The following is a 23,696-nucleotide window of genomic DNA, read 5'->3' as shown; positions in this document are numbered from 1 at the left end:
GTCTGTACAGAACACACACACACACACACACACACACACACACACACACACACACATTCTGGACTTTCCTTGCCTTTGCAGTTCAAAACCACATTAGCAGAATGACATTTTAACGGAGGTTGTCCGTGTGAGAGTTTCAACTGTCCGATGGGACAAATAGTTAAAGTGACATTGAACGTTATTGCACCAGTAGAACATGTAAGTGGACCAGATTGCCATTAAGACAAGAAAGACCAAGGAATCTGTTTTTTCAGTAGCAACAGTAACCTTCGCCGCCCTTGGTCGGGGCTACTGCTCAAACAGAGGCCCCTGGACCAGGGTGGAGGAACAGGTTTGGGGGTCCCCAAAGTTTCAAACAAAGACAAAGAGACACAACACCACCACAGAGATGGACAATGACCAAAGACAAGACACACAATAACCAAAAAGAGACGGCATATGACAAAAAACAGAACGAAACCACTATAAAGAGACAGAATAGACCATTAGGAGAGAACAAAATGACCAAAAAGAGCAACTTGATAAACGAAAGAGACGGCACCCAACCAAACCAGGCAGAGAACAACTGACTGACAATGACCATTAAGACACAAAGTAACCACACAGCGATAACATACAACCATAAACCGGCATTGATGACGACTAAGAGATGCAAAACAGCCACGTTTTGCATCATTAGATGCTGCAATAATACACTGTGCTGGTGACCTCAATGACTGCAGAAGCATTCAGAAATCTTATGGTCATGCGTGTGACTACGCATTGCAGATGTTACTGCAGTCTTACTGCAGTCATTTCAAGCTGCTGTGCAGTTGTAAAAGAGGGGAGAACTGTCTCCTCTGGTTCTGGTTATTTTTCATTTAGCAGTCAGCAGTCTGATATTATACGACCCTAATGATAACGAGCACAAAGACAAGAAGACTTTTTGTTTGGGTTGCGTGAAAAACGTACTGTATCACTTTTAATGTTGACAGACAGCAGAACCAACAGCAGAAACAGCTGTAAACAGTGTTACACATTGACATGGCTACTCCTAAAAGGTCAAATGACACAACAGGAATTGAATTACATTGCTGACAGCAGTTCATCAGATAAACTGGCAAAAGTGGTCATTAAAAAATCACATCATAATTAAAAAAATGTACACTTAAGGAAAGTATTGAAATGAGAAGATACAAAGGATTACAATAAATGAATATCAAATATATACGTATATATATTGAGCACATGTACGACATAATGCGTAATTAGATGTGATTGTAGCAGATTCACTCATCAACATTATTCACAGAGCGTTGTGTTAACAGAGCAGTTGTTAGCTTAGAAAAGTCACCTGTTTAATCTAAAATGACAAGAAATACTAGTTTACTTCTTTATTTTTGACAGTCTCAACATACACACCATGATCCATAACTTCAGCAGCACCTGGTTCACATACATGATGTTCATTCACCTATTAAAATACGTTATAATATCACAGGAGCAGCCACATCGCCAGTTGTTTCCTCATGAATGTTGCATCAAATTAATAGAGCACTTTACCATAGATTTAATCACATCATGTGTTGTAGACAGGCACAAAAATGGTCCAACAGAGCTCTGTTCTGCCGTCACCCTCAGTTTGCTACTTTCGTATTAACACCCGTCACCACCAGAGGACAGCACAGGCTGATCCTCGGTCTCGTCCTGCATTGTGTTGAAGTTTGAACCACCACAAATTTGGCAGTTTCCTTCATGCCAAACGGTGTCTCATACAGCACCGACGTCAGCTAAGATGCAAATCCCGTTTTACACATTTCATCCCCATAGCAGGGAAATCCACATTTACACAAAGAGCTATGGCAAAGTCCAATGTTCCCTTTAGAGACATCTACAGTAGCAACCACAGTTCATTGTGTGCGAATCACACAGACCAAATTACAAAATAGTCAGTTGTCAGTAAAACAATTAAAATAGCCTTTCAGGCTTTTATGATGACGCAAGCATTGAAAACCACAGTTAGAAAACAATCAAAGTGTGTATCAATGTACAGTATGATCTGAACTCGTCATGCATTTTGGGTCCAGTTTCTGCCCGTAAACATTTGATGAAGCTTTGATGTTTTGAATTCCTTATAAATTTAATGAGACTAATCCTGAATTACCGACAGCCATGAATTTAATGTCTGTTGTAAATAAGGCGGGACTGGAGTGTTTTCATGTTGAACAGTACTTGCAAACCAGCGTTGAAATCAACTTTAATTGTGGCTTAAGTCTTCAACAGGATCCTGTGAGGTGGTTTTTAAGTAGCTTGTTCGTCATCTCAACAGGGCCGGAAATTTTCAATTCGGTCCTATTTTTGAGTGGCAGCTTATTTTTTAACAAAAAAAAATCAATCTTCTCATACTATCTGTTAGTTTGAAACAATCGCTAGCCAAACACAACTTAATCTAAACACCTGAAATATCAGCTAAGCAAACATTAGCTAAGAAACGAGAGCAACAGTCATAGTTAGCTTTATGTTTAAGTTTGATTTAGCTGGCTAGCTGGCAAACAAAGCCCAAAACAAACTACTAACTACTGTTAGACTCCCTGGTAACGTGTTTCTCAAACCAATTAGCAAAGGCAACAAGCTACTTTTATAAATAAATTGGAATATTAAGTTAACAAATTGGTAAGAAAGATACCAACACACACACATATGCACAGCTTACTTGTCCCCAATTACAAAACTACTGATTCATTCTGAAACTTTTGATAGCTAGCTAGCTCAGGCGACAGGCTGGTTAAGTGTGTAGCCACGTTGAGTCGCCGATACAGACTCAATAGTCACATTTCAAAAGCAGCCATGAACTGCTTTCATTACAGAATTAGAGCATCATGTGTGTAAAATACTGATATCAGCTGGGAAACGAACAGGAAGATAAGTTACCTGTCTTTTTTAATCTTTTCACTTGGATTTTTGTGAGGTAATTTTCAGTACTAAGTGAGGGGGAACCATGTCCCCGACATTCTGTTTACTCAAAGGTGAATAGGATTGGTCAGGGATTTAACACAAATTATGACACACCATTTCAAATGGCCCAAGGTTCTAAATACTTTACCTATTGGACCACTCGGTCTCTATCTCACTGTGTCACTCGAGGTTGCAAGAGGCCAAATATTTAGCCCGTCATTAAAGGTGGTTAATGTTTGACATTTGCGGTTGACGGTCAGCAAATAGAAGCATTGGTACTTTTTAAACAGCACTCTGTATTATGCAAAACAACCATTTTTAAACCAAATTTCTCACTCTGATATGGTTATTAAATGTTTGCTCTTTCCATTCAGCAAAGAACATGACGCCAGCAAGCTAATAAATAAAAGGCAAATACATTCCGTCAACTGAGTTGAAGTGATTGAACAGCCATCCAGATTGTGTAATTAAGTTGTGAGCTGATCAGCATTTAGCGAGTTGTTAAGTGTTCTACGGTTAAAGTTGATCGTTGTATTTGCTGTCTGAAGATAAAAAAAGAAATGCACTTGACGATGCTCTAATATACAAACTTATGGCCGTGAGCATCCTGCACAGCACACCTGACAAACACAACTACAACATTTACGGGAATGTTTTCGGTATAATTTGTATATTGAATTTAGTATATATATTTTCTCCGTCACTAATTATCGCACAATACGATAATTTGAGGAAATGTTTTTCAAATGAAAAATTCAGAAATTCATTATATCCTATTCTGCAGGAAAATTCTTGGATGCAAACCCGGGTAAAAAGCGCAACAGCCGAACAGGGTAAACTGTAGACTGTTGCTGCTGTATGGCACCTCCCTCACAAGCGAATCCCTCTGTGACCTTATTTTTTGAACGGAGTCAGAACGCGTCCCGGCAGTGGCAACATCACAAGTACCGAAAGCTCAAAAAGGTCACGGAGGGGGGCGGTTGGGGGCCGAACAAATAGAAAGTCTCTCTGAGCCTCACAGGACAGACTCAATGGCTTCCGGCATGGCCGCGGAGGCTTTGGTTTGGTGCGTGACAAGCGGCGAGGTCTCCTCCTCCGCCTGGACGTTGGCCACCGCCTCCACGCGCACCTCCAACAGCTCCTTGTCCTGCTGCTGCTCCTGCTGCTTCTTCATCTCCTGCTGGTTGATGTGGTGGAGGATTCCGGCACCCAGAGCGTCGCCCTCCACATTCACCACCGTGGTGGTGCGATCCCTGCACACATGGTTGACGCAGGACGGCAGATGAGATTTCGTCTACTCTTGGCAAACATTTGGAGTGAGCAGCCACTATTGCGGCTCATATTACCGGGTTCTAAGCTGCTTCTATTTGTGTTTGAACTCTTGTTTGGAGTCACAGGTAAAGCTGCTCGATTAAAGTCATTAATAACACAACAGCTAATACATGGCCTGGTGTCTTACCTCTCTAACTTAGACGTTTTTGTTCCACAGTGGAAGAAAATAAACTTTTGAGTGCTTAAAATGAAAACGTCCCACTGCAGCCGTGTGTATTGGTTTGCTCTATTAACACGTGGCAAATAGTGCACGGCGGTTTCCCTTCGCTTGCCCTTGTTGACTTAACAGAAACCCTGGTCCTGTTTCCCCGACCGTAACATTGGGCACGTGTGTGCAGACGTGTGTTTTCCCTGGGGTTCCGTTACTCACACAATCCAGTCAACAGCCAGCATGAGGGACAGGTCCTTGGTCGGAAGGCCAATGGCCTCCAGGATGATGGCGATGGTAATGATGCCGCCGGCCGGGATGCCTGCCGCACCGACGCTCGACGCTGTGGCTGTCACCCTATGAATAATGATGAAATAATCCCATGAATTAGATAGAACCAAGAAGACGACCGCTTGCCGGGAAATGTCCGGACATTCTTGTGTGTGTTGTCTTCTCACAGGATGGTGAAGATCTGCCCGGCGTTCAGCTCAAAATTGTTGAGCTGAGCGATGAAAACGGCGGCGATGCACTGGAATATAGCCGCTCCGTCCATGTTGACGGTGGCCCCGATGGGGAGGATGAAGCGGCTGATGCGCTTGTCCACGCCGTTGTTCTCCTCCACACATTTTATCATAGAGGGGAGAGTTGCTGAGCTGGTGAGCAAATGGAGAAAGAGCTTGATCTTTATCAGACAATCGGGTGAAACCGAAACCATTAATACTTGTGATTCCCCAAAGTCATAAAAAAAGGAAGATTGTTTCATTTGATGCTACGAAAGTAAAAAACATCATCAAATCCTTTACTGTAGTGCAAAGTTTAAAGCCTTTAGAAGTACCACATTACATGTAACCACACAATATCAATTGGAACCAACGTATGAACTATTTTCTTTCAGTTTTTTTGCAAATTTGACAGTTTGCGCTGCATACAGGAAGGTTCCTGCCCTTTGCAAAGAATCTATAACTCTAGTTCGTCTTTCTTGGGTAAACATTTGAATAGAGCTAGCTAAAGGAAAGGGCAAGTTAGAGCTAAAGACTACGCTTCACTTGTTTCATTACGGTGGGTCGTACCGTAAATGTGCATTGCTGCCACTCCAGTCAGCTGAGCAGCATCCCTCTGATGACTGTTTTTTGTAACTTGGGTCTAAATACAATCATAATTTAAATATATATCTGGGTACCATGCGAGGTGACAGCGTACCTGGAGCAGGTGGCAAAAGCTGTGGTGAAGGGCGTGATGAGGCCCGACAGGAAAGTGAACGGGTTCTTGCGCGTGAAGCCAAAATAGATGAGAGGCAGGACGACGCCCCCGTGGATGACGTGTCCCAGGATTGAAGCAAAGATGTATTTTCCCAGACTGGTGACCAGAAGAACCACGTCTTCCATCTCCACAATCTTACTGCCCACCAGGAACATGATGCCAAAAGGGATATACCTGAGAGAAGGAAGAGGTCACAGGGTCAACATGTGTCAACGGTTTAGTGCAGTCAGGGCCTGCTTTCCACCGGTGTTCTCAAGTAATACCATCAGAAACAGTCCAAATATTTCACTATTGATACCACAGAATTATCCCGACTCTACTGACCACATGATCCAGGACACCAGCACCATAGTGGCCTCGTTGAAGGCGTTGAAGAACCGAATAAGTTCTTCTCCCTCCTCTCCCAGCTTCCTTAGCGCCACACCAAACACCATGGCAAATAACACCAGACCCAGGATGTTCATGCCATCTGTTTCAGTACCAACGGGCACCTAAGAAACACACAGCAAAGTCAGAGCTATGGTTGGTTCCTATAAACGTGGGGAAAAAAGACACAATGTGAGAAGGTTTAACTAAAGTTTTCAAATTTAGACATGGGCATTATTGTTTAAAGAAATTGTCTACCTAAAACAATCCTAGGGCTTAAGAAAGCCTTTTAAAATCAATTTAAATGAGACTAACAGCTAAAGAAATGCTAGTCTTTCAGCTAAATGCTAAAATCAGAATGATAACATGCTAACAACACTGTCATGCTGGTGTTTAGCAAGTTTAGCAACATGTTGACATGTGTAAACATGCGTGCATGCTAGCATTGGCTCATTAGCACTAAAAGTACAGCTGACGCAGATATAATTTGTTTGACTTGTATATAATCATAAGGCAAAGTCATATTATAATAGAAAATTGACCTGATAATGGCACTGGAAAAGTTCAACAACATCACCTCAGAATGATATTGTTTGAAACATCAATGCCGGCATCAAATTTCAAGGCAATCAGGAGTCAGTGCTTCCAGGCTAAATCAAAAATGTCTACTTTATAGTGGAGGGAAGGGTGAAGGAAAGGGGGTCACCAAAGCCATCGGGACACAACATCTTTTTGTGCGTCAGGGGAAAACTAAAGTCCTTCGCATGAACCAGTTGGGGAATGAAAGTCTGCACTAGGTTGGTTTGAAATCCTTCTGTTAGTTGTTAAAAAATATTTTCGTCTGGACCACGGTGGTGGAGCAACACATACTGTCAGCTCGGACTGGGAACTCAATTGTAACCATTCCGTATGAAGGCGGAAGCCTGTAGAACACTAGTGTTGATGTATCCCACAGTGGCTCACTAAGCACCTCTCGCTACACGCTGTGCATGCGTAGGTGAGCAGATCTGGGGGTAGTTGAAGGATTCAGTGAACTGGATGATGGATGACAAATAAGGACAGGGACAAATCCTGAGCTCAATCCCCTTCCATTGTTCTGAGCTCTCCCACAGCTCCACTAGCTCCATCCCCTGGCACTGGAAGCGGAGGCAGTAGGGGGCGGGGGGGGGGGGGTCTGTCCAGCACGACCCACAACAGACAAATACCGTGGGCCGATGCCAAGATCAGATCCCACAACGGTTCCCTCATACTGGCTCAGTTGGGGAAAGCCAGAGCCACTGGGGAGATGCAAAGGGATTTAGAGGCTTGTTTTGCTGTATAAATTTCGCAAATTAGAAGTTCACACTTTTCGGCAGTTTAGAGATGGGACTACAGCAGGGTGGACGGAGGGATTAAGAAGCTCCGCGGTGGGACTGGCAATGATTGTGGGGCGGGGGTGGGGGGACAATCTGAAAACATAAATGAAACTCATCAGACTGAACAGACCCAGCTGTTTTTTTAGGGTCCAGTCATTCGTCGTGTGAACCTATGTAGTGTTACATGGGACACTCATCTCTGAGCCAACATCCAATGGAGACCTAGCAACCATTCCTCTGACAGGCCTTCAGACGGAGCCATCACACTCATTATGTTCGTCACAGAGCCGAGGACATGTGGTTGGTCATGCTGGCGTGGCAGCTGGTCAACACTTTTGACTGACTGTGACCAAACCACAAAAACAGGCTTCATGCACTTGTTTATCAGCCGTTGCAACCCAGGCTTTAATTGATAAAATAAACCAGACTTTTACTGGTGAACCACAGACCAGGATGTATGCCTCTTTAACCAGATGGTCAGTGGTTTTACATTGTAAAGTGTAATTTCAATCATTCTGAATAAGATGCGCAGTAAAGACAGATATTAACTGTTTTCAATAAGACATTGCACACCCGTAAAGCCAACCTGTACATGCTGATCATTTTTTCCACTAAAAGTGGTTAGAGGAGTTGGAGCAACTGAATGGCAAACGGTCATTTTTTTAGCCAACCAATATCCTGAACCGAAAAACACACTCTTAAAATGGTTAAAGGTCTACACTGAAAACACACAACCAGTCCAGACAATTCAGCAATATCGCCGTTGTCAGTCACATGTGAGCCAAGCCCCAAATCCTACTTTTTTAGAATTGGTTCTAATTGGTTTTAGAATCGGCTTCCAAGGTTTTGGAAGCGCTTTTCAGACTCGGATGTTGGCTCTGTGAGTGGCACGGGGCTAAACTACTATGTTGGTGTTCTGTGCGTGATTGTATACGTGGAATTCTTCCAGTTCCTACCTTTTGATAAAGGGTCGTCCCATTGGCGTCGTTCCCTGCAGCAACCATCTTGTACTCGGTGGCATACTAACATAAGGGGGAGGAAAGCTTGAGGTTAATTCTTCTTGCACGCATTTTTTATTTATTTATTTATTTTGATCTTGTTCATTGTGATGTTAGGGAAAAGATTGGTCCAAGCTCACAACTCCACGGCGTTTATCAGTTAGAATGGGGCGGAGTGATGGACTCGATGGACAAAATGTCAAGCCACTATTTCAATTTCAATTAATTCATCACAGCAGCATATCACAGTACCATTTGCATAGATGTGCATGAGGGATTTTTTAAATGTTGCTCAGCTGACAATGGTGGAGAAACGGACGCCCCCTTAGAAGCGCGTCTGTACATTGGTCTCATACAGACTGCATGCATGTGCAAGTTTAAATGCCTTTTTACAGTTTGCTGTCCTTAAGTAGAGACAACCGGGACTGCAGCAAAGCCCCCCGCTCTCTGTGCATTTCTTTACAAAGTCCTCTTGAATAAAAGGTTTCTGACATCTTGACGGATTCGACTTTAAATTGGGTTTTAGATACTAAGGAATTTAGAGATGTAAAGCACCTGATTTTGGTCATAAAACCAACCAAGACAGCAACCCCCCCCCATGGGCTGATAATTTGTTTAAATGTCTGTATAAACGTCTAGCTGCTTGTCATGTTAATCTCCCCTCTCCCTCTGTCACAGTTGGACTCATTCCACATGGGCTCTGCCACAGTATCGGCTCGCTGTTGGGGGTGAATATTGAACTCAGTGACCTGGCTGCACTTTGAAACTCCATTTCCTCTCACTGTAAGAAGTCACTGGCTTCTTTGTGAGTTCGTATTCTGCTGGCCCGGTTTTAGGCGAGTTTGAGCCAATCGATTCCGGATGTGTGAGTGTGTGTAACTACGTGTCCGTGTGCTTACTTTGTTTTTCACGTGTGTTTTTCCATTGCATATCAGTGGATCCCCAAATATTGAACTTTCCTTGCTCTCATTTTAGCCTTAACAGCAGCGACCATAATTCTAGGAAGTGGAGCGGACCTCGTTTGGGAGCAGCGGGCCGAGCCGTGTTGCCAGGCTGGCTAAAATGGAATGGTTTCGCCATGGTAACGGCTGGTAAAGAAGTGCCTTGGCGGGCAGTGGAGAGCGGCGAACTCATTAAGAGGCCTCGTGAGACTCTCAGCGGCAATTTACTGCCGCTGTAAATAAACGCGGAGCGGCATCCGCATTATGAAATAAGTTGTGATGAACAGTCCACACTGGACAAAGAGTAAAAAGAATGAACCTGGTGATCAAAAGGGGGAATAGTCAGGAGGGGGCCGGGGGGGCGGACAGTGTGCTGTGGTGAGGAGGTGTTGTGTTGGCACTCACAGAACGGAAAGCAGCAGCCACCAAGTTTGCTGGGAATAAATTCCTGAGGAAGAAGGACAAAAACGAGTTAGCTCCACAGACAATGCGAGGGTTGATATTTGTAATCGACAAAATACTCACGAAATACAACATTTAAGCCTAAAAAAAAGTCTTTCAGAGATCTAGATTGGGCCTTCTGGATGTTCCTGGCACATGAAAGTCTAATGCTCCCTAAATTTGTTCTCAAAATCAAATCAACATGCTCTTTACTACAAGTAGATATTCAGGGAGGTTTGATTATTCATTTACTTATTCATTCATTTATTAAATGACGCTTTTCTCATATGATCTTCCCACACAAACAAATCGAGTGCAGAGGATTTTGTTGTATAACGTTTCCTTGGGATGTGTCACGGCTTTAAAATGAGTCCACGAGGAGGTGATGGTGGTGGATGTGTCAATAGAACACCAGTTTTTGCTTATACACCAATGTTTGCAGCACATTATTCATCCCATGAATAAAATACTTATGTCGGCTTAATCCTAAACAAGTAGTTTTAATGCCTAAAGGAAACAGAGTACTCTTATTTCCAAAACCTGACCAAATCAGGTTGTTTTACCTGAATCTAGCCAAGTAACTTTGGAGCATTTCTTGTTTTGGTTTCAAGTTAACTTGCACTGTTAACCGCGTGTTACAACTGTGCAGTAAAGTAATATGGGAATTTAATTTATTGGAGGCAGGTTATTTTTCACTGCTCGTTCAGAACTTTAAAGATTGTTTTTATATTCTGGACATGGCACCATGCAATAGTTGAGATATTTCGGTTTGAACTAAAAAAATATATTTTGACCTTTAAGCAGTCCTTATTTATAAATGCATTACACCAACCTCTTCCTTGACAGTCTTTCCATAAAGGCACCGAGCTGAGTTTATTTTCACTGGTGTAAAATAAGCACACAGGGATTACTGGAGGCCTCTACGTATCAGTGCGTTTTGTGTAACTGTGTCCAATGCAGCCACGCCGTGCTGTGCGAAGGAACACAGACTTTGCTCTCATCCCTTCCCCTGGCCGGACCACCGCCGAGCAATTCAGTCCACAACCCCATGACCCCGTGACCCCTGTCAACTGTGCCTTTACTCCAGGTCCAAATGCCTCATCTGTGAGTAGCCACGATAACGTCACTTACTCATTTCTTTGATTCATAATGTAACTAAGAATTGTAATAGTTTAGTCAGACTCGTGATCCCACACAAAGTTTCACACTCTTCCTCGTTCCGTGAGAGTGATCAGGTCTCCTGGTGTCACATGAGCCAGGCTGGGATCCGGATTAACTCTGGGAAACCAGAGCAGAGAGAACAGCATGCTTTTCCCCCCCGGGAGCCTCACTGCTCCTCTGCAGACCAATATTTCAAAGCTGTTACATAACTTCTTGATTTCCTAATTAATTGAAGGCAAACAGTGTTCATGATCCAGCAGAATTAGAAATTGACACCTCTATCGTTATTGAATTTTGTTTTTCTTTATTGTTGGCAAAGAGGAAAAACCCATTAATTACATTGATTTAAGTTGAATACTATGATTGTGACTTTACCAGTGATCAATACATACACTGGTTTGTACGAAACCTTACAAAAGTTTATTTGTTCATTTGCATTTGTTACAAACGTCCAGCAACATGAGTGCGCTCCTGCAATAACCTGTAGCAACACTACTCGGTTAGGATTTTTACATTAGTGTTGTTAAAGAGAATAAGTAACACGGCCTCCTGGGTGAAAGCCATGTGTTAAGGTTTAAATTAATATGGGTTTTTTTACCGAAAATTAGTGTTTTTTACTTAACAATGTTACAGGTGATAGCTGATTAGTTTATTCAGCCGTCTGTTTGGGGTCTAGATAATTATGTTTGTTCAGGATGTAAGTTACAAACAGTTTGTTAAACATACGTTAGGTAAGGAACAGCAGTCCCTTGAGTCTTACAGCCTGGCTTTGTTGTGTCTGTTTTTTCGTGTGCAGTGTAGTTGTGTTTGAGCTACATTTGAGATGAGCTCGTTTTACATCATGAAGAAATTCGATGGCTGTGGGAAGATTTTTTTTTAAAGGATGGAGTTTGACTTGGAATAATGTGGCTTTTTTCTCTCCAGTTTATATGAAAGCTGTGAGGTCTCAACCCCAGCGTGACGGCAGGAGGCCACTAGGGGGAGCCAAAGAACGCGTCCTCCGGAGTCAATCACCGGAATTCTAAACACCTGCGAGAGAGAAATACCTATAAAAGCAGCCCGACGCAGCGGGCAGGTTGTGAGGTATTGAATGTACACTTCTCTGCTGAACCGCCTTTTTGATTATCTACCCCTAAACCCCTTAGAACCTGTGACTCGACCTTCCGCCTGCCTCTGACCACGAACCTGCCTATTCCCCTGGACCAGAACCATCTGTTGCCTCCCGCGTTGCCGACCTACTGCCTGTCTTCGGAATTCCCACTTAGATTTGTCCCGGAACATAGTTACTATCTGTCCTTTAAAATAAAGAAAGATTGGAAGCTCTGATCCTGAGTCCGAGTCTCCTTCCAGGGTCCAGACGTGACAAAAGCTCAAAGCTTGTGAGACCTGTTTGTCCAAGAAATAGAAGCGTGTTGACAGAGGAACCATAAAACCCTCAAAGGGAAACGGAGCAACTGATAAAGACGATATTCTGACTTGAGTATCGTGTCGAGCAAGTTTCCAAGGTTACCTAGGGACCTAAAACACGCCCCAAAAATCCTGCTGTGATGCTTCCTGGAATGTCTGGAATAAGTTGTCACTATAAGTACATAAACTCTATGATGGGAAGCAAAATCAGCCCGTCCACCTGCTATTGTTATCAGGGAGGAAAGCTAAAATAGGCTGTGCTCTGTCACAGCTGTCAGCTCTCCCTCACACCGTGGGAACCTCTTATTAGGACTCCTCCTGGGCTACGTTATGGTTGACTTTTGGTCAATAAATAGCCCTAAAATGTATACGGGCCGTTTGTTCGATCTATCAAAAACGTAAATGAACCACATATTTCGATAGTAAATGAATCTTTTCAGTGGGGACAGGGAAAAAACACTATTTTTCTGATTTTAGCTTCGATTGGCCTACAATCCGCAGTCGACTGAGCATCTTCGATGCAAGACAAAAGGTTGCTTAAGGATGTCATTCAAAACAGAATCATCGACGTCTATTTTGACCATTTTCCAATATAATACGCCCTAAAACTAATCTCTGGAACGCAGACATTGTCCACACCGCCCTGCGACCGTGAAGCAGCGTGCTCCTCTGAATTACTATTACAAACCGAGCCGCTTCCAATGAGTTACACAACACTTCATTAACAAAAAACATTTTCCTGTGTCTGCAGCGATCGACTGACGCTGCCGCTGACCCCAGGTCGGGGCCCCCTGACCTCTTCTGACTGAACTAACATCACCATTCACTGACTGTTCTCCCTTTTTAGTCAACCGCAGGGTACGCCGACCCGCTCTGTGACGTCACCCTCATCTGCATGCCGCACGAGTTCGAGGAGAAGTTCGGGAGCACGTGTGCGCGCACCGCCACGCACGACACCGTGCGTGGATCCGCTCGCTTTAAGGTGTAAAAACGTGCCACGATCGATCCACGCAATCCCTCCAGAGAAAACAAAAGACCACTGCAACACCCTCACCAGCATGTGATTCTCATCCATCAATGGCACTCATGGTGTAAAGGTACCTGGCCAGATCCAAAAAGGAGTCGGCGGTCTCCTTGTTGCTGCTGACGGTCTCCAGTCCCAGGCTCAGGGACCCCGCGCCCACGCCGGGCTTGATGATGAAGGCCAGCGCGACCCCGATGCTCGAGGCGATCAGCGTGGTCACTAGAAAGTAGGCGACCGCGATGCCCCCCAGTTTCCCCAGGGAGCGCGTGTCCAGGCTGGCGGCGCCGGACACGAGGCTGCAGACCACCAGGGGCAGGATGATCATCTTCAGCATCCGCAGGAGCATCTCGCCGGGGAAGGCGAAGTGGGCCATCTGCGCCTTGGTCAGGTCCATGCCGCGGACCAGCATGCCGAGCCCGACGCCCACCAGCACGCCGGACACCGTCATGATCACCAGCAGGTTCTTCCTCAGGAACTCCTTCAGCTTCTCCGCGCAGCCCCGCCGCGCGCCGGGCTCCGCGGTCCGCCCGGTGGACGCCGGGTCGGGCACGGCGTGCCCGTTGATCTCGCTCTTTTTCTCCATTTTATTTTCTTGAGCTTCGCTTCAGAACAGCGCGTCCGAGTTCCGAGGCGCAGCGTGGGTCGGACCTACACGCACTTACACACACACAGACACGCGCGCGCGTTCTCCGCTGTGGGGAGGAGGCTGGCGCGGTGCGGGAGGCCGGGTGCGGAGGGGGGAAGTGGGGAGCCAATGGAGATCGAGCGACGACGACGGACGGCCGGCGGAACATGCGCACAAAAGCCGGCGCTTTTACAGAGCACATGATGCAAGAGTAGGGGGGATTGCCGGGGGTCTCTGGCGATGTGGCTCTTAACTGAACAAATGTGATCACTACAGCAGCAGAGGTGGAGCGGCGACACCTTTTATTTCCCTCTCAAATGTCATATTAAATGAAGAATATATATGTGTATGAAGAAAAATCGATAACATGCTCCCCTATTTGAGTTTGTAAGGATATTCTGGCATCCCTGTTTATTCCCGGAATATCCAACATTAAAGGACCACTTTCCTGGTTTAGGTTTTTTTCCTTTTTGATTGGAGATGAATTTGTTATTTATTCCAGCTGCTTTACTAATTTAAGTGCTGCTGTTCACAGCAGCCACCTGATAACACAATCAGGTGTAGCAGGGAATCATCCCACGGTAAGCCACTATCTGCGGGATGAAACCAATGCTTCTCCCAGTTTGATGCACTGATTGCTGCACTTACAGGTTCAGCCCTCATTGTCGGGGTCAGCAGAGAAGGCGAGATGGATGAAGGCCTGTCAGCACCATGGCCAGCGCTCTGAGCCTCCTAGAGGCCTCATTTACAGCTTTTACTTGTTGTATTAATGAAAGCAGGGGGCGGTGACATTGTTTAAACTTCAGAGAGAAGAGAGAGAGAAAAAGAGCCTCCTCTCTACGGTATAAGGACCGATGCACATACAGAGCATGCGATGAAATAATGGTACGTCCACGTGAAGTTGTGTGAACCCTGGCTGTGCCACTAGTATTCAACCGCAAGGTGGCGCTGTAACACAGCTGCTCTTGTGCTTTCAATCAGCAGGCAAAGGTCAGGGAGATAAGAGAAACACATTAATACCCTTCCGGCTCCTTCACTTTTTAAACCATATACGTATTGCATCAGCCTTTTTTATTTTGTAATTCACACAGTTATTATTATTGTTATTATACACATATTTATATCCAGATTTTGGTAACTGAACTGAAATTTAAATGGATTTATATATATTAATATTACGCCAAATGAAAAACATAGTCTCTTTGTATTGAGGTCCAATATTTACAGGAGGCATTTAAATATGAACAAATCCTGCATGCGTAAACGGTTCGAGCCTCCAGAAGGAGCTCTGCGAAATAGCCTCAAATAATGTCCCTTAGGGTTTGAGGCTTGAGATTGAAATAGAAAATGATCTAGAAGTGTGAAGTTTAAAAGAAGTCTCCTCATGCCTGCTGGAGGGAAACAGATCAAGGCTATGATAAAAAAACAAAACATTTGCAAAACATGCCACCAATGTGTCAGTGGTAACATTGCATTGTGGTTTTTAAACCCTGTTACAATACAACTTTAAAAACTGAAAACCAGGGGAGTTATTTTTAAAACATTTCACTCAATTTTAATCATGGAATAAACATTGCTCAGTTTGTATTATCCACCTTCCATAAAAGCCACATTGAACCCAAAAAAAAGAAGCAGTGTGTAGCAGCCCTAAAATAGCCCCCTGTCCCTGCGTCTCCCTGTCTCTCTGTCCCAGCTGCTGGCGGCCTTCTGCCTTGTCCTCGGTGACCTTAGCTGGCGCTGTTGCTAAGTTAAAATACACTTTCCCCTTCCCCGACCAATAGAGACGGATTGTCCCGTCCCCTCGCAGCTGCGCGGCCTGAATGCTGTAAATAACCAGCAGCCTGCGGGTCAGGAGTCCTGCCTGTTCAACGCTGGCCAACGCTGGCACCGTGCCGCCGGAAACTATGAAGAGAGAGAGGGAGGGAGACAGAGGGACGCATGCTGAGCTTCATAATGGAGACTAGTGAGCTGTTCCCCAGAGACACACAGTGTCCCGCGCAAAGAAGAAGGCAGTCAGAGCAACAAGCTGGTACCAACACTAGATGCGACACAGCAGAACCCGCCAAGATGAAAAGCCCGCCTAGCAGCACGTGTGAGGAAGCCGCCCATGAGCCTAATGAAGAAGATTGATGGGTACTAATGAAGGAGATGAGTCAGCGTCTCACACTCAAAGTTGCTGGTAATGTAAAGTCACGTGACCGCGGTGTAGCTTGAAGCCCTTCAGCTCTGTACTTCTGCCGGTTGCATTAATGCATTAAAAAAAAAGAAAACGTGTGAGTATGATAATCATTTGAAGTCTTCTGTCCTGAAGAGGAACGTTCAGTACAACCGAAAAACTGATGGTGACTTTACGCTGACTTCTCCTGAAAAAGCTCGTAAGGGGACCTCCAGTCAATTACGTAAATATGAAGGTCAATGTGTTTATGTGGAGGCATTTGAAAGAACGAGACCGCACACGGTATCAGAAACCAGACAAAAGAGGCTTTTGCTCTTGTTACAGTTTATTGTTTGTATATATATATATATATATATATATATATATATATATATATACACATATATAAATTATATATATACATATATATGAAACTACAAAACTAAGACTGTTTCAAAATTCATTCATCTTGTATACAATTTATATATATATGTATATATACACACACATATATATGTATATATATATATATATATACACGTACATATGTATTTATTATCTACAGTCCACATATAGATCCCAATACAGTGATCAGCTGATAGTTTCTCTGTGTGTGTGTTTGCATAGAAAAAGGCACAGCTCTGAGGTCTGTGTAAAATACAGCCTTCGCAGAAGAAAAGGGCCTCGCTGGGCAATTCGAAAGCGCCGCATGCTCGCTACGGCGCCGAAAACAAGGTTCGGTAACACTGATCGACGAAAAAAGAAAAGAAAAAGCCTCAGGAGCTCGAGAGTTGTTCTTTCTATGTACATTACTTTTGGCATTGAAGCGTGTGTGACAGGCTTTGGAGTCGTTGACATCGGAGTATTGCTGCATGAACTGTTCGCCTTCACAACTGGGGGTTTAAAAAAAAAAAAAAAACGCTGAACAAAAAAAAGAAAAAGTACAAAAAAAGTGTAAAAAGTCGTGGGCGCCACCCCACAAAAATCAAAGCAACAAACATTAAAAGATAATAGAACTATATGTATACATATATAGGTATATATCTATACATCAATATTTAAATATACAAAGATGTATGTATGTATATCTATATATAAAAATGGCTTCCACCCATAATTCCATTCCCAGATACATTCCTATCTGATACATTCTGTACACACATTTACAATACAAATTTTCACTTCACCTCAAAAATAAATATATTTACACAGAGAAGAAAAAGACAACATGAATAAATAACTTCATTGACAGAAAAAAAACCAAGCACTTCAAAATTCAAACATGACAGTCGTCAAACGTCAAACTTATCAGTCGCTGCGTCGCTCTGACCGGCTCACGCGGCTTGTGCACTGGCGGAGGTGAAATGCATGCTGGGAAGCCTATGACCTTCTCGCGGCGCAGGTTTCCACCGCCTCCGACCCGTCGCCTAACCGATGAGTCAGACGTAACGCGCTCCCGTCCCGCCAGCTGGGACCTGTGCTCGAAAATAAAATACAGACATACGGCTTCCCTGCGCAGCGCGGCTGGCGGGCGCAGAGGTGTTACTGGTCGGTTGCGTCCTTCGGAGGGGACTACTTTTAGAAGGACATCCACCCTGTGGCATCTCGCCGCTGTCTCTCTCCGTGTCAAAGTGACTATGAAACGATGGGACAGAACGTCTGAACAATAACGAGTCGTATGTTTTGTTGCCAGCTCGCTCTGATGCCCCAACACGTTCTCCTAGAAAATGACGTTCCCATACAACTTCACCCCTCTCCCATTGTATTATTCCTGTGAATGTTTTGAAAGGCTTGGAAATGTGTCCAAACATAACCAAACTCAAAAAAACCCAAAGCACGTTTCCCACTGTGTAATTTTGATGTGTGGAAAATACATTTTCCAGGAGAAGCGTCTGGTTGTTGGCAAAAAGCACAACCATATTCCTTTGATATCGGACAGTTCTACACAACGAGGAGGGGAGAGGACGCGGCAGCATCCCATTTCACCAGAAGTAGCCTTGAGATGATTTACGACACGCCAGCACACAGACAGTGCTGCATGAGATGGAGCAATAACGGTTGGTGATGCGTTAAAGTACCCCAGGGTGGATTGTTCCTTTAAACTTTGAGTTGTAACCCGACTGCGTCGTATTCGCGGATGCACCGAAAGGCATTTCAGGTGCATCGCCCCCAAACGCACGTCGCGTCTCTGCACCCCGAAGACGCCTGTAACCAGTGCGGCCGCTGCGTGCACGGAGGAGACGGGAGGTCTTCCTGCGTGGGCCGTGTGCAAGTTGTGGCTAGATTATGTGACAATAGTACAAACGCTGAGCTGTGGATCCTTTCGCCTCCACGCCGGCAGGTTGGATCCCCTTTTTTAACGTTAAAAGTCATGTGTCGAATGGAGACGTTTATATAACAAATTGTGAAAAAGAACAGTAACGTGCTTTTAAAAAGGTAAAGGGACATTTGTGTAAACAGGATTATTTCTAACTTCAATGCATACCATATAAAAGGAAGGATTAATGAGTAGTTCTGTTGTCTTTAAAACTGTGTGTGTGCACGTGTGTGTGTGTGTGTGTGTGTGTGATCTGCTGGCAAAAACAAACAAAACATGTCTTTTTGCGGCATAAACCGGTTTGTCGTTATGAGACAAAGGCGGGTCTTCTGCATCGTCGAGGTATCACGATAGCGTTGTGGTTTGTGTTGTAAAAAAGAAAATCCACACCCAACAACTGTTCAGGAGCAACACTGACATCCTATCGCCAAATGAGTAAACACACTGCGTGTGTGTGTGTGTGTGTGTGTTTTGTGTAGTACTGCATGCTGAGCAGTAGTTTGTCTGCCACTCATGCCAAAACCCAAAGAGAAAATTTTGTTTTGTCTGAGAAGTGACGTGCAACAGTTGACTTGAGCCTGAAGAGTTGTTGGTGGTTGTGGCGGCGGCGGCTCGACTCGCCGCTCCCAATGTAAACACAACGAGCTCTCCTGTGGGCGGAGCTCATTTGAATTTCTACGGTTACTGGCGCGTGCCGACTAGTGCGCAGTTTGGGCTCATGTAAAACAAACAAAAAAGTGTACTGAGTTCATAGACGTGAGGTGTACAGGCTGAACAACGTGTCCTCATCGTGGCGTTGTTTGGGGCTTTAGAGACGTTCCCTAAACACGGTTAGAAAGCAAAGCTAAAACGTGATGCAGAAAAACGGCGTGTTTCTCGTTAAATACCTTGTTTGATGCTCGCTTTACACATAAAAACATAGCATCTATAATTAGATAAAGATCATCAGAAATTACCTTACTTAATAGTTTGAACGCAATACAATAAATAAAAAAACGCGAGAAAATAAATGTGAAAAGAAAATACCGTAAAAACAGGAATTGAAGAAGTGGTCATTTTGAAAGGCACTCATCTGCTAAAAAGCCATGAATTCAGTGTGTTTTGTGTGTGTTCAGTTGTATTACTATACGTGTGAGGGGTAACTGTCCTCACAGCAATAGAATGATTGCAAAAATACCCCAAAGTTAGGACAATCTGCCGGTCCTCATAGGTTTCTATTTACAGGGTTAAGGCTTCGGTTCAGGTAAAAGTTTAAAACTCAGTTTAAAATCAGAATGAGGCAATTAGAGCCAAAAGAAGGTCCTCACAAGTATAGGAATAGAAACCTGTGCGTGTGTCTTTGTTTCCCAGTTACTTCATTTCCATATTTGGAAAGGCGAGCACAGTGCACAGTGTTGTGTAGTAGTAGTTGTCATAGTAGTACTAATTGACATCACCATCGATGTTTACAATTATCGACCTTCAAAGAGAGTAAAAAAAAAAAGGAAATAAAGAAAACGACCAGGAAAGACGCCCAAAAGTTCATCGCCAGTCCGCCTGGTGTTAAATAGTTTGTGTGTTTCTGGTGTCCGCCAGTCACGATCCCACCAGCACCTCCATGATGTGGTCTAGTTCCGTCAGATCGATTTTGAAAGGCTGATTGGCTGAGACCTGGGGGGCGGGGCCGCTGTACGGCGACGCCAGAGACTTGAGGAGGTCGTCCGCCGTCACCATGGGCGGCAGCTTGGTTAGGCCCCCGCCCGCCGCCGCGCCCACGGCCCCCGCTGTCGTGCAGGGGTCAAAGTCATACATGGACGTGTCGATGTCGGCGAACAGGACGTCGTCCAGCGCCAAGTCTGAGAGAAACCCCGAGGGGGAGGAGGGCGAGGGAGAGGTGGGGGAAATGTCTCCTAAGCCAGCGGGGGGAGGAGCGTCCAGTGGCCGGAGCTCGCCGCAGCGGGCTTCCGCTAGCAAGACGCCAGCTGCCTCTGGTTTAGCACCCGTGGTCCTGCTGTCTCGCAGGGGGCCCGCGGGCTGCAGGTGGGGGGGCTGGGTGAGTGGCGTGAGAGCCGGGGAGGTAGTCACGGTCCTAGTATTAGCTGCTGCTGTCCTTGTTATGGCTGTGGGAGGATCCAACTCCATGTCACTCAGAACGGGGGGGGGGTCGCCGCTGGACGAGGCCGGCGCCGGGCCCTTGGGGGCCGAAGGTAACGGCGGGGGCAGCGCCGAGGCAGGCGACAGAGGAGGAGTGGGCGGGGATGGACTACAAAAGGCCGAATCCCCGCCGTCCTCCTCCAGCAAAGAGGCGGGAGTCAGGCAGGATTCCAGAGGGGCGGGGCGGGATTCCAGAGGGGCGGGGCAGGCCTGGGGCGCCATAGGGTGGGGGGAAGGCGGCGGGACGACCGCCGGCATCAGCAGCGCCGACGGTTGGGACGGCTGCGCCGCGGCGGACAGGCCGCCGAAGGAGGGCGGGGCCTCGCGGAAACCCTCGTCCATGGGGTCGTCGGGCGGCGGCGAGGGCGGCAGCAGCAGCGGCCGCAGCGAGCCCTCCTGCTTGAGCTCGTCCTGGATGCGGCGCAGCATGTTGTTGATGAGGACGCGGCGCTCCAGGCGCGGCTCGCCGAGCGGCCGCTGGCTGTACAGCTTCATCAGGGAGATGTTGAAGATGGTCTGCCGCTGCAGGGTGTACGACACCTTGGACAGGCCCTCCGGCACGGCGCCCAGCAGCCCCGCCGCCACCGGCGCCTCCAGCGTTTTGCCTTCCAGCCCCTCTTCATCCTCGTCCAGCTTCCGCTTCGCACCTTTACCGAACATATATCTGGAAGACAGAACCAGAGGGACGTCAATGACGCGAGGCAAGGAACAGCTCGAGTTATCACTGCTTATTGTTAGCTTCATAATGCGCTTCTGAACACTGTTATCATTACTATGAGCTCTAGTATTTCTACATTGGTGAAATGTTACATACTGTTCTCACATTGCAAAAAATGTTCTTTTATTTGCACGTCGAATAGCAGGACCAGATCCCAGCGTGGGATCATCATGTCATGCCACGTCTCACCGGTGAAGTTTGCAGACTGAAGCTCTTCGGCTTAACGTGGTGATTCAAAAAGCTGCTTAAATGCAATGAGCTTACAATGAGGGGATTTGTAAATCTAAATAGATAAATATATAGATATGTACCAAAAAATGCATTGAAGATCATCTACAAAGTGTGTGTGTGCGCTGGGCACTGTAGCCCAGCGCGCGCGCGCGCACACACACACACACACACACACACACACACACACACACACACACACACACACACACACACACACACACACACACACACACACACACACACACACACACACACACACACACACACACACACACACACACACACACACACACACACACACACACACACACACACACACACGTTATGTAACAGCAGCATTCCCTCGCCGTACAGCATGATCATAGGTCACATTTTAAGCCCCCCCCCCCCCCCCACATTAGAAGAGCACATTGTGTTACTTGTACCACTTTCAGACGGCGCACATGTTCGACCCGCGTCAGGCAGCTATCTGCCTCTACAGTGTACGATTACATCCAGTAGCTACATAAAAGTAACTTTCCTCTCTCTGTAACAAATGTGTTTCTATTCCTGGCAGAGACGCCTGTTCATCAGAGCTGGGCGCCGTTGAAGGAACCGAGCATTCCCTCAACATACTGTCCATGTTCCAGTAGCCGAGCAGATCTCTGCGTCCGATCGAACTATCCGATGGTGTCGTTATTGGTGCAACAGAGAAAAGCAGCGAAGACCGCGGAGAGACGGGAGGACAGGGAGAAAGAAAAAAACAGGAATCGCTGCAGTAGGTTTGACTCTAATCCAGGCTGACAGGCTCATGCAGCCAGTTGCCGCACACACACACACACACACGCGCACAGAGGAAGTGTGTGCTGCAGGCCCAGTCACCACGACTGGTTGGTTGCCATGACAAACAGAGTCAGCTGGGAATTCACCCAGAGAGATGACAAAGAATGAGATCGGGGAGAGGACGGGGGGGCAGGAAGGAAGAGGAGGAGGAGGAGGAGTACAGGACTAGGTGAGACCGGTCTGTAAAAACGTGGGAGTGGAATGAGCAACTTTCTCGCCACCTGTCTATCAAAAGTGCTGCTGAGTTTTCTATGAGCGCTTCGTTACCCCCGACAGACTCATAAATGATGCACGTCTGATGGTCCGCTGGCGTCCCTCGTTCCCCTTCAACTGATATTAAAGGACGTGAAAGAAAAGCATAATCTCTGACAACTTGTTTTCTTTGCATAGGTCACAACAAAAGTACTGCAACTTCTGTCACGTTGTCATTCCCATGGTAACAGTCACAGGCCAGATGTTGAGAGACAAAACGGCGAATAATATTTTATTAGCTCACTGCTGAAGCATCGATTGGCGTCGGAGCGAAGAGGAAAAACAGATTCAAACGTAGTGATGAGCGAACGCTGTAGGACATGAGCGCATGTCTCAATGAGGACATCCTGATACCAGCTACAATAGGTTTGCATCCGCGGAGACACTAAAGACATGAGATGTGGGTGTTGAGGACCCACATCTCGCCTGCCGCCTGCCCGCCTGCCGCTGGAAGCGGCCACGCCCTCAATTATGCCCAACTTCAAAGCTTAATACATTTCCAGCCGTCCGTTGTCTTTAACGTGGAGAAAAATGAGTTTTGTACATTTTGTGTTATTAACACGGGGGCCTTCGGGCAACAACTCGGCTAATATGATGAACCCTTTGAGTCCCACGTGGACTCAAAAAAAAACTGCGTTTATTTTAGGTTGTACTCACAATTACTTGAATCATTTCTGTCATAGGAATTGCATGTATTATACATTGTTCATTCTGTACACATGGCATCCATTGTAGTCTGTCCATCCCGGGAGTGGGATCCCTCCTCTGACGTTCTCCCTAAGGTTTCTTCCCTTTTTTCCCTCTTGTAAGGGTTTTTTTCATTTTTTGGGGAGTTTTTCCTGTGCCGATGGTGGGTTTCGGGGCAGAGGATGTCGTATGTGTACAGACTGTAAAGCCCTCTGAGGCAAATTTGTAATTTGCGATTCTGGGCTATACAAAATAAAATGACTTGACTTGACTTGACAGTCACACAGCGAGAGAGAGAGAGAGAGAGAGAGCGAGAGAGCAACAGTTTCAAAGCAGATTGCGTGTGTGATTGAGGGCTGAAGCAGCTGCGCATGTCTGACTCACTGACT

At 45.8% G+C, this 23,696-nt stretch overlaps 2 protein-coding genes across 4 annotated transcripts in view; both read right to left on the bottom strand.

Annotated features, from left to right (window-relative positions):
• Nucleotides 1-922: 922 nt before the first annotated feature.
• On the bottom strand, nucleotides 923-16,329 carry slc1a4 (solute carrier family 1 member 4). Its single transcript, XM_040179227.2, has 8 exons — nucleotides 13,445-16,329; nucleotides 9,740-9,782; nucleotides 8,352-8,417; nucleotides 5,999-6,165; nucleotides 5,615-5,848; nucleotides 4,873-5,067; nucleotides 4,637-4,771; nucleotides 923-4,187 (listed from the first exon to the last, which is right to left on the bottom strand). Exons 1-8 carry the CDS (start codon nucleotides 13,948-13,950, stop codon nucleotides 3,950-3,952), a joined length of 1,584 nt encoding a protein of 527 aa, XP_040035161.2. The 5' UTR covers nucleotides 13,951-16,329; the 3' UTR covers nucleotides 923-3,949.
• A 124-nt stretch (nucleotides 16,330-16,453) lies between these two features.
• The window catches only part of LOC120820956 (SERTA domain-containing protein 2), a 26,725-nt gene continuing 19,482 nt past the window's right edge, over nucleotides 16,454-23,696 (bottom strand). For all 3 annotated transcript variants that reach the window (XM_040179230.2, XM_040179229.2, XM_040179228.2), the window contains exon 2: nucleotides 16,454-21,261. In XM_040179230.2, the coding sequence (XP_040035164.1) occupies nucleotides 20,040-21,257 (1,218 nt within the window). In that variant the 5' untranslated portion in view covers nucleotides 21,258-21,261 and the 3' untranslated portion in view covers nucleotides 16,454-20,039. The remainder of the gene's footprint in view (nucleotides 21,262-23,696) is intronic.

The sequence above is a fragment of the Gasterosteus aculeatus genome, chromosome 6 (assembly GCF_964276395.1).
Source record: "Gasterosteus aculeatus chromosome 6, fGasAcu3.hap1.1, whole genome shotgun sequence".
NCBI classification, from domain to species: Eukaryota; Metazoa; Chordata; class Actinopteri; order Perciformes; family Gasterosteidae; genus Gasterosteus; species Gasterosteus aculeatus.
Note: the sequence above shows the minus strand (reverse complement) of the source record. Positions and strands in the feature narration are given on the sequence as shown.